Consider the following 15,891-nt stretch of genomic DNA (forward strand, 5'->3'; position numbering starts at 1 on the left):
CTGACAGTTCATCAGTGGAAGACACAAGAGTACATTATAAATAGTCTGTTTTCTGTTTCTCCTTTTCCCTCACATACACATGCCCCAGCCTCTGTGATCTGTTGAAATTTCTCATCAAATTCAGACTAAGCTTCTGGGGATATGGAATTTTTTTAAAGGTTGTCTATAAGGTGACATGCACACTACCTAATGAAAATGCCACCACATAAAAGAATTGTCTTCAATAGTTTGTGAAGGAAGGATTCACTAGTATTTAGCTTTTTCCCCTATCGAATGTAATCAAAAAGGAGAATTTCTGTCTCTTTTTTAGCCAGCCCGTAGCATTTAATTGAAAATTGTATATCTGCTATCAAGTTTTATTGGATGGTTTAAAAAAAAAAAAAAAAAAAAAAAAAAAACCACAAACAAACCAACTAAACAAAAAATCACCACTCTGGGAAGAAGTTATTTTCTATTAAATTGTGTAGATGAAATAATTTCTGCAGTACTTACCAGTTTCATCCTTATTAAATTCGGTAGGATTTTTCCATTACACCATACTCAAAGGTACATTAAGATTATAGTTTTGGACATCTAGTTAGCAGTTTGAGCCAGGTAGTATTGAACCTAGTGGAAGCAAGAATAGGTCCTAGAATGTGGCTGATTGTTATTGATTAAAGTCAGCACAACCTGCTGTATTAGATACGGAAGCTGAGAGAACTGGTCCTAGGCCCAGCACTGCCTTATTCTCTTTGTGACTTTGGTCACATCAACTTGGCCAGGGATTTTCTTTTTAAATGCATCTACATCTGAATGCTCAATCTGAGATACCTAGACCCTGATTTTCGGAGGCATTGAGCACCTGTGGCTTCCTTCCACTAACTTCTAGTTCAGTTGCAGGTGCTCAGCATCTCTCAGAAATCAGGCATCTCAAGTTATGGATCCAAAATTCAAATATTTAGATTCAGTGGACCTTTTGGAAAATGAGGGCCTTAACCTTTCTCGTTTTCTCTATCTGTAACATGAGTACAAAATAGTGAGTTACCTCACAAAGGTATTGTTGGATTAAAGTTAGCAGAGCACTTTGAACATGTATAGCACAACTATTAAAAGCCATTCCCTTCCCTCCCATACAGAAAGGTTCATGCTTTTCACATTTCTCTATCAATAAGTGCTTCTTTGCACACTCTTGAAACAAGTATTTAACTGAGCCAGTAGAGCAATATTTTAAAAAATCTACTATATATTTAAAGCAACTTTTTTGATCACGAGTTGAAATATACAGTTTAAGAATGCAACAGCACAAATTGCTTATGTACAGTAATGAATTACAAGGAGAGATAAGTGATCTATTTCCAGTTTAAATAATGCTTTAAACTGATCCCTTGAAATAAACACATCATCAAGGATACAGGTAGAAGTCAGCTGAACTGCTCACCATTTGGGGTTTGCTTTGGGCATTTGGCTTTATGCATCAAATCTTATTTTGGAAAATGATCTTACTGTCTACTTGCCTCTTGTGCTTGTTTATTTACCTCTCATTTATTCTGAGGAGTGAAGGTGGAGAGGGAAGGGAGTTATCAGGATCCAGCTATAATTTAATCTGATGTTTTTAAGAGAAGGAAGATTTTACACTTTTACTATTGGACCACAAGTAAAGAATGTCATCTTGAGAGAGTGTCAGAACTAGTAATAACTCAACTGACCTGCCTTGGTGTTAAGAGTTCTAGCAGAGCTTGCTCTGCCCTTGCAAAATGGAGACTTTGCTTCTATCCATGTGCCTGCTTTGGGATGCTCTTTTTCTGGCTGCACCTGCAAGGATCATTGAGACATAATGATTCCAAAAAAGAAAACAAAAAAGAGAGGGTGGGTGTTTTTCCTCTCCAATTTAATCTTTATAACAGAACCCCAATGTACTTGAGTGTTAACATTTGATTTTCCAACACATCTGCATCTTGTTATCATTTATTAATGACTTTCTATTGTGCATAACCTATTGTGCTAGAATCCCAATATAGCCTTGGCATTTTGTACCTGACAGACTCGAACCACTAGTGTTCTGTTGCTATGGAGATGTAGGGACATCTCTGAGGATTTAGAACTACTTCTACTTCAAGATGTTACCAAATTACATTTCAGAGGCACTTGTAAACGCTGTAGTGAAGCTACATAACCCTCTCACCCAGGGCGCTAAAAATTGGTGTTGTTATCACTCCTCTGAATATCAATGAACCCAGGACATGGTGTCACACCATTTCCATCACTTAGACCCCTTTCCCAAAAATTGAGGATTAACTCATATTACTTTTTAGGATCTATGCTGTAAGAAGGTCAAGCTCATGATCTATGAAACAAAAGGAGGGCAAGTCACTCACTGAAGAATAAAGAACAGAATTTGTTTTTCCAGGAACATTTATTTTTAAATAATATTGTTCTTTCCCTATAAAGCAGCTCTTCAGTCACATTTCTCTTACTGCTGTTGCAACTAGTGTCTTTGGCATTTTCTTCCTATAACTACCTTATAGAACATCTGGTACAAAAAAATGTCGATTTACAGAAAAATAAGAGTATAAACCACAGATTAATCCCAAAAAGTATTAAATAACATAGCAAAAACTTTATCAAATCTGTTTTATACACTAATGGGACAAAAACTTGTTGTGCATAATATTCTATATACACATTTGCAGCTTAGTTAAATTAGTGCTTGAAGATTACCAAGGAAGTTGTACAAAATATAATCAGATCCACTACTGCAATAGTACTAGAATGTATCACCATTTGGCAAATTTACAATGTATACAATACATTGCATTTAAAAAAAATCTCTGCTTGAATCTACAGACACACTAATTTTTGCCTATTTGCAAATAAAGTTTGTGATTAAACAGATTTTGATCTAGTGAATTACACAATAAGTCACTTCCAAGATCACTTGTAATTAACAACGCAGTAAAATAATAATTATTCCCTTTATAAAAAAAGCACATCTCAAAACAAGGGCATCGTGCACATCAAAAATTCCAATCTAAAAAGTCCAAAAGCAATGTGTCACATCCATTTCTGTTGCACTGAACACATCATTCATTCCAAAGCAGCATTGTTATAGTGAGCACACACTAAAATAAGTCTGTCTTTATTTTTGTCAATGTAGTGTGATACACAGAGCATGCTCAGCTATTCAACAGGACTCCCTGTGTTCAAGGCTCCATGTGAGGAAAGTCCACCTTGTTTCTTGGCCGCACCAGGCTTAGGAAATTTTACAGCTGTTTCTTGTACAGTTTTTTGGTGGGCTCTGTGGGGGACGGATAATTTTAGCTTTCTTTAGGCTGTTCCTTTTGTTGTTGTTGCTGGCAGTGAGTGAGTAGGAGCGTCCATGCATCATCCTGGCATTAAGGCCATTGGCCATAGAGAAAGATTTGAGATGGCTTCGTAAGGCAACAGGGAGAGGGAGCTTGTCAACAAGATGCACAGGGGTACAGGAAACTATGGCACGGCAGCAGAGATCTTGCAGACTCAGTACTTTAAAAAACAAACAAACTTGTATTATAATACATAGCATGTTTTTGTCAGCCACATGGTGGCAGCACACACAGTATCATGCGTGTCCACAGTACTTTTAAAACAATCCTCTCTCATTTTTCCCCTCTTTACAGTTTATTACACCCTTCCTCCGGTACTAGATATAGTCTCCCCTCTCACCTTTGCCATGATAAAGAAAAAAATTCATCTGCTCCAGGTGAAAAAGCAAGGAGAATTTTACAACACTGCAAGAACAGTTTATAACAGGTCAAACTAAAAGGTCCAGAACTAAGATTTGCTGACAGGTACCCTGAAGGAGACATTAACAGTGTAAGGACTGCACTGCATCAATATTTGCTCCTATACTTATTAGTATCCAAGAAACCTATTGCTCAACTACACGTCTCCTGTTTGTATCAGAATGGTGATAAGGTCCAGAGTCTACACTTAAGGGAGACATTTTAACTTGAAAGGAAGAAAACCTTGAAGCAGATCCACAGATGGTGTAACAGTCTTAAGTGGTGTGTGTTTGTTTCTCCGCTCCTCCTTTTCCATACTTTTTAACTTAGAATCAGCTGAGGTGAGTCATCTAACAACATACCTCTTCCAGAAATTATTTTATCAATGCATAAACCATAGTCATTCTCAGCCAGAGGCCAATCCTGCAGGACACTGATCATCCTCAATTGCTGTTGACTTCAAATGAGAATAGAGAGTGCTCAGCGCTTGGCAGGATCAGACCTATATAGTCTGACTGCTATTCAAAATGAATCATATAAGTCAGTGACTCAACAAAATATTTAGCAGCCCCAAATTAATCAGTAGATGGCCATCACTGCACAATTATTTTCAGTTGCTTTTTTTTTTTTTTTTTTAAAAAAAAAAGCTTGTAACAAGAAGATCATCATAATGAAGTAACGGGAATACAGAATTACCATACTTGATAAAACCAATGGGTCCATCAAGTCCAGCATCTTCTCAGTGACAGCTACCAGTACCAGATGCTTCTGAGCAAGATGCAAGAAACTCTTCATTAAAGTAAATATGGATTAACCTGCCTCCCAGGAAAGTTTCCTCCTTAACCCCCAATAAAAAGAGGCTGGCTTAAGCCCTGAAGCAGGAAGGTTTAAAAAAAATGTTTTGGAATGGATATAAAGTATTTACTATAAAAAACTACGGATATTCTTGTTATTCATAAATAATTCATCTCTTTTTTAATCTTGCTCATCCCTTGGTCTCAGTGATATCCTGTGGCAATGGTTTCCACAGGCTAATTATGCATTGTGTGGGAAAAGTATTTCTTTTCATCAGTACTGAATTTCTCACCTTCCAGTTTATTGAATGTTCCCTTGTTCTGAAATTATGAGGGTGAATAGAAGCACTCAATTTATCTTCCCTAGATGATTCATTATTCCGTATACTTATCACATCCCCTCTTATTAGTCTCCTCTTTTGGGTAAAAAACAAACAAAAAAAACCCCAATCTCTTTCTAGTTCTATTAATCTTGTTTAACTGTCAGCATGTGTCATTTAAGGAAAGACCAACTAGTACAATGATTAGCAAACCTGGTCTCTTTACATTTTAATTTAACAAAAATAAATAAATACAGTATTTATGCTACATGTCTCAGTATTTTCAGCTTTTTACTCTTACTCTTACTGCTTTCAGAGGTTTAATATGACAGAATGATGAACAAGAATGAACTGTTTTTTGTGTTTTGCCTACCCTTGTTTGGCCTCCAGAGCCGATCCATCCCATGTCTCATTAACACTATCCTTGCCAGCTCAGTAAAGGACTCTGTGATGTTAAAGTTACAAAGTGGGCTAACTTCAAAAAAAGTCATGCCCAATCTCTCGGCATAGGCTTGTGCTTGTTCAGTGGAGACTTGACGCTTGAAGGCTAAATGAAGGCGGTTTCCAACCAGGATTTTAGGTACACCGGGAGCATGCTGAGTGAAGAGAAACAACAACAGATTAGTGTTATAACCCTTCACCCCACCTTCCAACAAAATACTGTAAATGTTTTACAAAGATTCAGAAATAATGCTCTATTCATGAAGCATGGCAAGTGGCAAAAGGATATATGACATGATGGAAAGGGAAGATCCTCATCTCTACAAGAGACTGGGTTGGGGTGAGAAATGAAGGGACTATGCTTAGTTCTTGGGAAATGGGTAGTAGTTATTTTCTCTCATCCTTGAAAACCCCCTTTTTCCAAAGCCTCCCCCGTCCTTCAGTTTATTACAGAGTACAAACATTGTAAGTTTTAATTGTTAAGCTACTTCTTTAAAAGCATAAGTACTGTATGTTCATGACTAAGTTCAGGACAGAATGATGTTTTTTGGGGGTATGTCGACACTGCAGACAGGATGTATGATTGCAGCACGTGTAGGCCTACCCAAGCTAGCTTTAATCTAGCTATATCAGGTACCAATAGCAGTAAAGCTGCTTTAGGCCCATCTGGGAACCTGGGTAATTACTTAGGTGGCTGGCCTGCACTGAATCCTGTGCTGCCACATTTTCACTTCTCTCAATATTCAGATTAGTGGCATGCCGTGACATTTTTAGTCAGGCATGCAATTCTATACTTACATTCAAAATAGCATCCTCCGTGTGGCATGATCTTGCATGAATGGTGCATGCAATGTCATGATGTGCAAAGAATGCAATCTTGTTCTACACCATGGCATATTTGGAGGCCAGACGGAATCATCCCTTGCGTAGACCAGGCCCTGAGGCTTGCAATGCATGACTTGCATACACAGACAGCATGCCACTGGCTCAGATATGTCAGATTAGATATTTTTCTAAAAAATATGCTATAGTTCAAACAGAAATTAATTCAGGGAAGTTCTACAACCTGTGTTATGCAGGAGATCAGATGAGATGATCATAGTGAACCCTTCTGACTTTATAACTTGGGAATCTCTGAACTAGGAGTGTTGACAAATAGTATTACAGTATCAAAATCCCATATCACTTGGTCAGGATCTTTTAGGTCCATTTTCCACTTTTACAGAACACATATGTTCAGGTTATATAAGTAAACTGCTTTCAATTTAACCTAGTTTGTATGCATCACAGAAGTAGTCACTTGCATTAAAAAAATCCAATGTAAAGATAGTCTTTTGAGATCTTCAGATTAAAGGCACTATAAAAGTGCTGAAGACTTTACAGGTACTGACTTAAAACTCATAACCCCAAATGAGGTGGGAAAGTATTTTTTTCATAAGAGGAAACTGAGGCAGAGAACACCACGAGCAAAAACACATACTTAATTACTTTCTTGTCTTGTTATACATAAATGATGTTCTAGGATACACCTTACCTCATCTATCTCCTTTATCCATCGATCAATACCATCAAATGACCAACGATTTGTAATGTCATACACCAGTATCACTCCCTATGTGAAAGAATGTTAACATGTATTTCACTTAACGTATACGAAATGCGTAACAGTTAGTACTATCTTACTCTACCACAGTTCTATTATCTGTATCAGGATTATGGGGTTTACAGTCCTGCCAGATACTGTGTTCCCCCTGAGTGGAGTGGAATCTCACAGCATCTTCCAGAATCAGCGTCTTTGTCCTGATCTAGAACTGGGAATGGAGGGTGGAAAGCACTCAGCAACTTGCAGGATCAGGCCCAGATTTAGGAGCTTTGTGTCTACATTAATTCAACTGTAAAACCAAATATACATCACCCAAACGTGTTCATTACATCACAAGTCACACAGACATTCTTTTCAGTAACACAGTAGTGCCCAATAGCTAAGGTCCTCAAATTCTATGGAGATTCAAATACCTCACTACCATAAGTAACCCATGTACATTATCACTGTTTCCAGTGATAATTTTAGGAGCCTACCCCATGTTTTCAACCAGCAGCTAATAAACCAATGTGTCAGAACATAACACTAAATATAATTTAGCTGCACAAACATCTGAGACTGTGGTAATAAACTGAGTTTATAATTTTCCCCAATTCTTGATTAAGTTACATTAACTATTTACCCTTCTAGTTACACACAATTTGAGAAAGTTTAGCATGTACAGTACACTTGATCATTTTATCGACAACATTTTGAATTGTCTGTAGGAGGCCATGTGGGTGTCCAGGGATCTGGAGAAGAGCAGGCTACAATAATCAAGATGGGAGAGTATCAGGGCATGGATGATAGTTTTGACACTAGGAATACAGAGGAAGGACTAGAATTTAAATTAAGTTTAACTGATTCAAAGAAACCCTGGGGGCTGTTCTGATCCTGAGAGGAGGCTAACACTAAACAGAAAGAGTCTGGGGAAAGAAACAAACAGATAAATTAAAGCAGACTAAGGACCTGATTATTTCCTGTAGCCATAGCAAGTTATACCTTCCCTTTTGGGCCATTTCCCCTTTTTTGGCATTAGCCAACCTGCTTGTTTTGCATGCTATGCAGATTTACAATCTTCTACAGTTTCCCCTCTTTTAAGCAAATGCTCAAATCCATCGTAGTCAACAAAGCACTTAAGCACGTGCTTAACTTTAAGCACGTTTTACTGAATAGAGATGGACTGCTGAAGTAGGATCTGAAAGTACAAGTCTCTGGTGCTTGAGCTAACGGGAAAGTTAGCTTTGGGCAAATAACAGTCCATTGTAGTTACTGGGGCCTCCTGGGAGGAGGAAGACATAAGATTATGCACCAAGCCAGGGTATTACACTATCATTTCCTAAATTTAGTCTTGTTCTTTATTTATTTAATAAGAAAGTAAAATAGACTGTCCCTTTGTTGAGGCTGCTCTCGTTTCTTTTCTCCAAAAGAACCCCATGTTGTATTCAGGAATATTACAGAATCTGTGTGCTAATCTAATTTATACAATGAACTCTTAAGAGCCAGTGTAAAAGGCTTGCTATTCTTTTGATATATATATTTTCCAGCTCTACATTCATTCATCCATCCATCAGCAATTGCATATTACCGTGAAGATAACACTGAGCTTACCTGAGCACCTCTCGAATAGGAACGAAATATGGTGCAAAATCTCCCCTGCCCCGATGTATCCCTAAACAAAATAAGTTACAGGCTTTTAAGAGAAGCAGGGCAACTTCTTATGTTAAGAGTTAGATTTTAGCAAGTCATACACACACCAGCTCCTACTAACTGGTTAATATCACTCTTCTCCCATTTCTCAGGCAGTCGCAGCCACCAATACACATAAGAGCTTTTCAGCGCTCTGCAATTATTTACACACTAACTTGCTTTCTGTGCTAGTGTTCTACCCCTTGCTCTAAAAAGAAAGCTGCTCAGCTTAACCAAAGTAAGAGGACAAGAACTTTCAAGCCATTGGCAGTGGAAAATAAGGAATATGAATATTATTAGTCAAATATATTTTATGATACCTTGCCTTAAGCTTACTTCATCTCAAAACAAGGTTGTCCTCTGGGTTTATTAAAGAAAAGCCCATCTTTTGCAGCAAAAGAAAACAGAGCAAATGGGGGATGTCTCCAAGGGAACTGACATCAGTACAATGGGTTCTCAATGAGGGGCACAAGAGTACATTATAGTCTCTAAGATGATGGCATGGAACCATATGAAGAGAGGCAAAGGCATGTTTCCGAGGTTTAGGAAACCAAATGTGTGTATACTTCAAAGTCTCTAAAGAACAGTATATAGGATCCCTCAGAATCAAAAAAATTATCAGCAGGATATTATGAAAAACAAAATTCTCTAAAGATTATTCAAGGTAGTTAACAGATCTTCTGGTGTAAAACCCTTATTTTTTAATAAACTGTAGCAACAATTTCAATCCATTATTCCAAATAAACTGGTTGAAGTCCTAAAACACATCCTTTTCCCCACACAAAACTATAAAAACCATCTTTTTTCTGGCAACTTCTCAATGAAGCTTGAGGTGGGGATTTAAGAATGCTTTGTATAAAGCAGAATAAATGGAGAAAAATAAGTTTGCTTGTGTATAAAATAAATCAAAATAATCAAGAAACCATAATGCATCAGTGTTATTAAAATGAATTAAATGATGAATAAGTGTTTGATCTAATTTTCAAAGCAATAAAAATATAAACATTAAGTGAATAAAAAGCTTTACAAGTTGAGAATAATTGAGATAATTTTAAAATTCTAGCTTTGATAAATGCATGTTTGTATAACTCTCATAAGCGCTTTCAAAAATACCAGCCAAAATAAATGCTAGAGTGAATGTGCAAGTCAATACACCGAGCTAGACCAACCACTGCCATTGCTATAAAATGGTACTTTATTCATGACAACATTGTTAGTTTTAGGCCCATGATTCTTCTCTCCATCCAAACCCTGCTTGTACATAGCAGGAAGCAGACTGTGGCTCCTGAGTTCGTGGTCCTTTCCCTCCCATGCCCTGTGCCTGCTACCCAATGTGCCCCATCCTTCCCTTAATACTGGGGATTGCAGAGGTAGGTAGCGGTGTTGTCTCCATCAGATGCCACCAGCTGAGAGTTCTTCTATACAGAGGAGTTCTCTATTGGCCATCTTTGATCATTTTAAAACATAAAGTGGCCTTAGTGGACCAGAGAATCCGTCCCTAAACATTATGAATCCGTTCTAAAAGGCTTGTTTGTAATGTCAATGCTTTCCAAGAACTCTAAGAGGTACTACAATAAACTAGTGTCAGGTGTCACTCTTACACAGCAGTGAAACTACTACAGAAACAAGCATAAGTAGAAAGACGTACCTTACAAGGGCTCACCTGTTTGGTTTTCATTTGTTTAGATTAATTTTTAGTCAACTTTACTATTATTACTAACACACTGTTTAGATTACATTAACATCCATTCTGTGTTAAGGTACCTGTATCACCCTCCGCCTCCCCATTACTGTAGTATCTCCATACCTTGTGTATTTATCTTCCCAACACCTCATAAGTAGCAAAGCATTATTATCCCCACTTCATAGATGCGGAAGTAAGGCAGACAGCAACTATGTCACTTGCTCAAAGTTACAAAGGAAGCCTGTGGTGAAGCAGGGAATTGAATCCAGATTTCCCAAGTCCTACACTAGCGCCCTAATGACTCGAACGTTCTTCAATCACTTTGCTAGACACTTTCAGAGTGCAGAAGACAATACCTGCCCTGAAGAGTTACAGTCCACTGATTAGTATAGTTTAAAAGGCACTGAGGAAGAACAATGGAACAACTTACCACAGCTGTAGTTTTATTCGACGGCCATCCAGAAGTATCGTTGTCGTCTTGTAATCAATACCTGGAAGAAAGTTTTGTTTAGAATTAGAATCTTAGACCTACTGCATTAAGTACAGTGTGTTTAGATATTTGTATATTTAAAAGAAGTTAACAGGAAGGAAAATATATTTCCATTAGTGCAATGTGTATGGATAAAACATTCTGTGGATTTGAAGTTATGGAGATCTTTCAAAGTATGAGTGTGGTCTCCTCATTCAGGAGCATATTTTCCCAGATCTCTGTCATGATGGGCCACTTCTCTTCCTATTCATAATCATACAACATCCTTGTGGCAATTACACCAATTGCTTACATGGCATAGTGGATGTACGTTCAAAAGAGTTTCATCCTTTTTGAAAAACAGAGGAAGATGACATTGTCCTCTTCCCCCATCCCTCTGCACAGACTTTGCTGTCACCTTGTCCTCTTTACCAACTGCACATGCTGCCCAGCTAAATGCTATTCCTTTCCTTCTGTTCCCCTGGACATGCTGCCTTGTTCATCTCTCCCCTGGAAATTCCTCTCCCATGATAGCTCTAGACCCACTGGCAGCTCTGGTTTCCATGGACAACTCCCATGTTCTCTCTTCTTATAAGGCAGCAGCCCCTACTGTAAGAAGCTGGGCTGGCTCCTTGTTTCCAGTGGTTTTCACATCCCTATTGATAGATAAATGTCAGAAAGGACCTTTTTAATCTAGTCTAATTTCCTGCATAGCACAGACCAGACAATTCCACCAAGCAAGTCCTGTTTTAAGCCCTTAACTTTAGGTTGAGTTACAGTGTATCTTTTAGAAAAAACTGAGTTACCACTTCTAGGGATTTAAGAATAGCTCCACATTGGCATCTGAGACTACATTACAAATAGTACTTGTAGTGGTATGTTTACAATACAGACACCAGTCTGTTATGAACTGAATCAAACTAGACCAAAACCCATCAGCCCTTTAACAACATAACAGGCTGTCAGATGTTTGCTCCTTTTGTTCATTACTAACCTGAACTAAATAGCTTTAGGATTAAATTTGATCAAGTACAACAATATTAAGCACTTTTCTGGGGAAAAATGTAAGAGTATCACAATTAATTAACTTAGAAAAAAGGAGTCAGAAGTGGCTTTATGGTTGTGGGTGGCACTACAAAACCCACCATCAGTACTCTGAAACACTGTGCTTGCATACTACATCTACAAAGCATACAGGTAAGGGCCTTAAAAGGAAAAAAAAAAAAAAAAAAAAAAAAAGCACAACACTAAAATTCAATAGATCTATCCAATTCAATTTTATTAAACATTCTTTAAAATGTGTAACAGTCAAACCATGCAGTAGAGCTGGTAAATGAATTTCTCACGTGTCCTCTAAATATTTGGTTTTATCGCAGGTCACTCATTTCCTATTTAATCCAATACACTTATTCAAGAACTTCCCAAAACAGTGACAAAAGTTGAAAACTTGCCCAGATGTGACTAGACTCATATTTCTGAAAACTAAAGATGATATATTTTATTACCTGAAGGCAAAATACCAGATAAGCGGAACAAAAACTGAAAGGAAAGAAAAATGTGTTGATGTGGAAAAAAAAAAAAAAAAACCTGCATAGAATAGGGGTTTTATCATGGCTGAAATCTTCGGCAAATCCATAACAAAAGAAGAATAAAAATGGTAGCTATAGTATTGTTATCTCCCACTTACTTAGATTACAGATTTTCCTATCAGATCTGATGAGATGTACTGGCTGTACAAGACCATCTAGGAAAAATAAACTAACTTCTGAATTTAACTAATGTATACAAACAGCTGATAACAGAATCTGAACATCTTTGCAGTTAACATTAGTCACTGTGACTTTTAGAATCAAAGACAAAAGCTTTCACCATGATTCATCAGGAACAGCATGAAACCATAACAATGAGACCAAAAGATGTCAACTGTGTGGTTGGAGAAGTCTAATGTTCTTCCAGAACATTATTCACTCATTTACAGAATAGCTTTGTCTGGCTTCAGCTTTAAGAATATACAGCTTGAAATCTATTTCTATGGAGTAGAGAAAGATGAATGAGGCTGTTAGACTAAAGGTACAGTTTGTGTCAAGAGCCTGCTATAAGTGCAAGCAACAATAACGTAATTTAACATGAGAGTTCTGTGGCTTCTTAAAGACTAACAAATGTATTTGGCCATAAGCTTTTGTGGGCAGAAACCCACTTCGTCAGATGCATGAACTCTCAGATGCTCATGCATCTGATGAAGAGGGGTTTCTGCCCACAAAAGCTTATGGCCAAATACATTTGTTAGTCTTTAAGATGCCACAGAACCCTCGTTGTTTTGCTGAAAACAGACTAACACGGCTACCTCTCTGGAACTCAATAACGTAATTTGTTTCTTCTGCTTCCTATTACACAATAAGAATTACAGAAGAGCTCTACATAATTTCTACTGAACAGTCTGCATTTATTAGAAGACAAAAAAATAAATCCTTTAACTCCGCGGGGAGCAATATTTGAGTTTTCGGTTTGCTTTTTTTTAAAAAAAACATTTAACATTAATAACATTTTAACATTTTTTAACATTTAACAACAACATTTTAATTTGTTGTAAGTTCTAAATTGTTACAGCTCTGGCCCAATTTGTGAATGTATTTGAACTCCAACTCATGCCTTCAAAGTAATGGAACAATAATTATATTATATCTACCATGGAAAATTCAAGTGAAGAAGATATATCATTCACAGATGTGGGCATCAGAGCAGGGTCATTGTCAGAGACAAATTAATGACTCAATTTAGGAAGGTGATTAAATACTTGCTGACCTGGGACATATAGCTGAACAATTTCTTTGCTGTAAATATTTTTGAGAAACTTATCCTTTCTTTTTGTAAATCATACTTTTAGTGCTAACAATTTTGATTAACATTTATTTGTAACTATTCACCAGATAGCTTGGAACAACGTTTTTCAACCAATGGGTTGTTTGTAAACTGTTCAATTTGAATATTTTAGGTACTATTTATGGTGTGTGATAGGTCATCTGAGCTACACTGTACGGTTTCTGCTCCTTGGGTGGGTGGCAAACTTTTATTTAAAAGGGGGGGGGGAATCAGATAACTAGTGAACACTCCTATTTGCACACAAATGCCCTTGCTCACATGCAAACAGAGGTACCCATATAAAGAATAGCCATTTCACCCCAAACAAGCGTCATGTGAATGATTTCAAAAACAAAGAGGGCAGAACAAACAGTTAAAACAACATTTCAGGATTAAAAATAAAACTGGATCTGCTCTAAAAATTATGGCTTGATAAATATGGCACAAAAGACATGCTTAGTTAAAGGTGCAATTGTTTGAGAGTATATTACTTTACAAAAATGGTTTTATGAAAATAAAAAGTAAGGAAAAGCAAAGTTAAGGCTTCACTTAAACAGGTATCTTAACTCCACTCCTGTAAGAGATCCCTTTAGATATTATTGTCTCCAACCATAACCTCATTTTATCCGTGACCATGAAGAACAGAATGCTTCAGTCTTACAATGCTTGTGCCACTTTCTAGCCTTCTTTATGAGCCTTTTGAAGGAAAAATTCTTTCCCCTCCTCCACTGAAAATTTCCCTAGTGACTGGGTTACATTTTGAAGTCTCCCTCTACAGAAAAGGAGTTAACTTTTTTCCTCTACAAAAACTGATCAATCTTCAGTAATTGAATGTGCTAGACCAGAGGTCCCCACACTTTTTTTTGCTGAGTCCTGCTTTGGAGGCTCATGTCCCAGGCATGCCCCTCTCAGCACAGGGCAAAGGGGGGACCTGGATGGTGCCAAGTCTGAAGCCTGTGGAGGAGAGAGGAGTTGACCCATGAGAGGAGGTGGTCCCCATGACCACCACGTGTGGGGAGGAAGCTCAAACATCCCATTCAAATCCCAGCTGCCTAGAGTAGCAACTTGTGTGTATGTGTGGCAACTCCGTCAGGGTAGCCAGTATGTGTTGGTCCAAGTCCTTAGGTCCCCAGCTCCGTCCCCAGCATGCCTTGAAGCAGAGTGAGTGCGAGGAGGCTGTTCTGGGGTCCCCATCCCCAAGATCCCTGTTACCATTACCTAGCATGCCCAGTTCTGTGCCACCATCCTGCTGCCAGCCAGCTCCACAGGACCCACACAGCCTAGCAAGAACTCACTCTTTTTCTCTCCCACCCCAGGCTCTCTGTCTCTCACACTCACCCTCCCTCCCCTGCGGATGTGCTAGGAATCAACATGGCTGCAGTGCCCGTGTCCTGACCTCACAGCAAAGGCCTTGCACCTGGCTCATGCACATGCATGCAGGGAGGGGTGAAAAAAGAAAAAAATTCTTAACCAGTCAAGTCCTTCAGCACCATACCCGATAACCTTGTTGTCTCCCTCCCCTTCCCACCCTGGCAAAGGAGCACCCCATAGTTTGAAAACCAATGGGCTAGACGTAAGTTTGCTTGCTGACATTCCCTAGAGATATTACAAATCCAAGAGTTTAAACTTCTGAAGTTAGACCTTAAGTCAACTACAGTTTTGGTGCTATACTCTAGATTATTGCTAGGGAAATCCAATAAAGCAAGTTTTATTTCTTGCTAGATTTCTGCTACAAAATGGCAAAAAATTAGTGGTTGGAGTTTTTTTTAAACTCCTAGAAACACCTGTATATTTAGGTATTTATAATTCAGGGACCCCTTGTCAATTTCACTTCAAAATCTGGTAACAAGTTTTACCTTGGCCCCAGCTCCAATCTACCAATGGTGAGGCCAATGAGATTTTTGTGCCTTCAAAGAAGTGCAGCCTCCCTCAGTTGCTATCTTAACTATAGTGTGACTAACATCACTTCATAACCTAAACTAGCATTACTGCATTCATTACCACTGCCCAAAGAAACATTTCCAAGTATAGAGCTACACAAATGTTTGTGGCTATTTCTGATGATACTCAATACTGGCCATGTATACCTTTGCTAGTGCAGCTGCTAATAGTCACATGTAGCATGTTGCTACTAGCAAGGCTTTTTGTTTGTTTAAATAAAAGCATTATATAATAACTTTTGAGTTTTGGTAACAAAGTCATTTCCTAGAGATAATAAAAGGCATGTTTACAAAAAATGGAGCAACTGTCAATAAATGAAACATAACATTTAGAATGTCACTCTGAGACAGATCACCGTCACTTAAATTATAT

General features: G+C 37.9%; 1 protein-coding gene across 1 annotated transcript in view; it reads right to left on the reverse strand.

The window, feature by feature from the left end:
• Positions 1-2,373: 2,373 nt before the first annotated feature.
• Positions 2,374-15,891, reverse strand: part of RAB40B (RAB40B, member RAS oncogene family) — a 36,777-nt gene continuing 23,259 nt past the window's right edge. Inside the window, exons 2-6 of the mRNA XM_067547675.1 lie at positions 10,681-10,741; positions 8,489-8,549; positions 6,830-6,907; positions 5,228-5,450; positions 2,374-3,501 (exon numbers count right to left, since the gene is read on the reverse strand). Of these exons, the coding sequence (XP_067403776.1) occupies positions 3,230-3,501; positions 5,228-5,450; positions 6,830-6,907; positions 8,489-8,549; positions 10,681-10,741 (695 nt within the window). The 3' untranslated portion in view covers positions 2,374-3,229. The remainder of the gene's footprint in view (positions 3,502-5,227; positions 5,451-6,829; positions 6,908-8,488; positions 8,550-10,680; positions 10,742-15,891) is intronic.

This window comes from Emydura macquarii, unplaced genomic scaffold (genome assembly GCF_026122565.2).
Source record: "Emydura macquarii macquarii isolate MOO-44397 ecotype Brisbane River unplaced genomic scaffold, CSIRO-AGI_Emac_v2 contig_1230, whole genome shotgun sequence".
NCBI lineage: Eukaryota > Metazoa > Chordata > Testudines > Chelidae > Emydura > Emydura macquarii.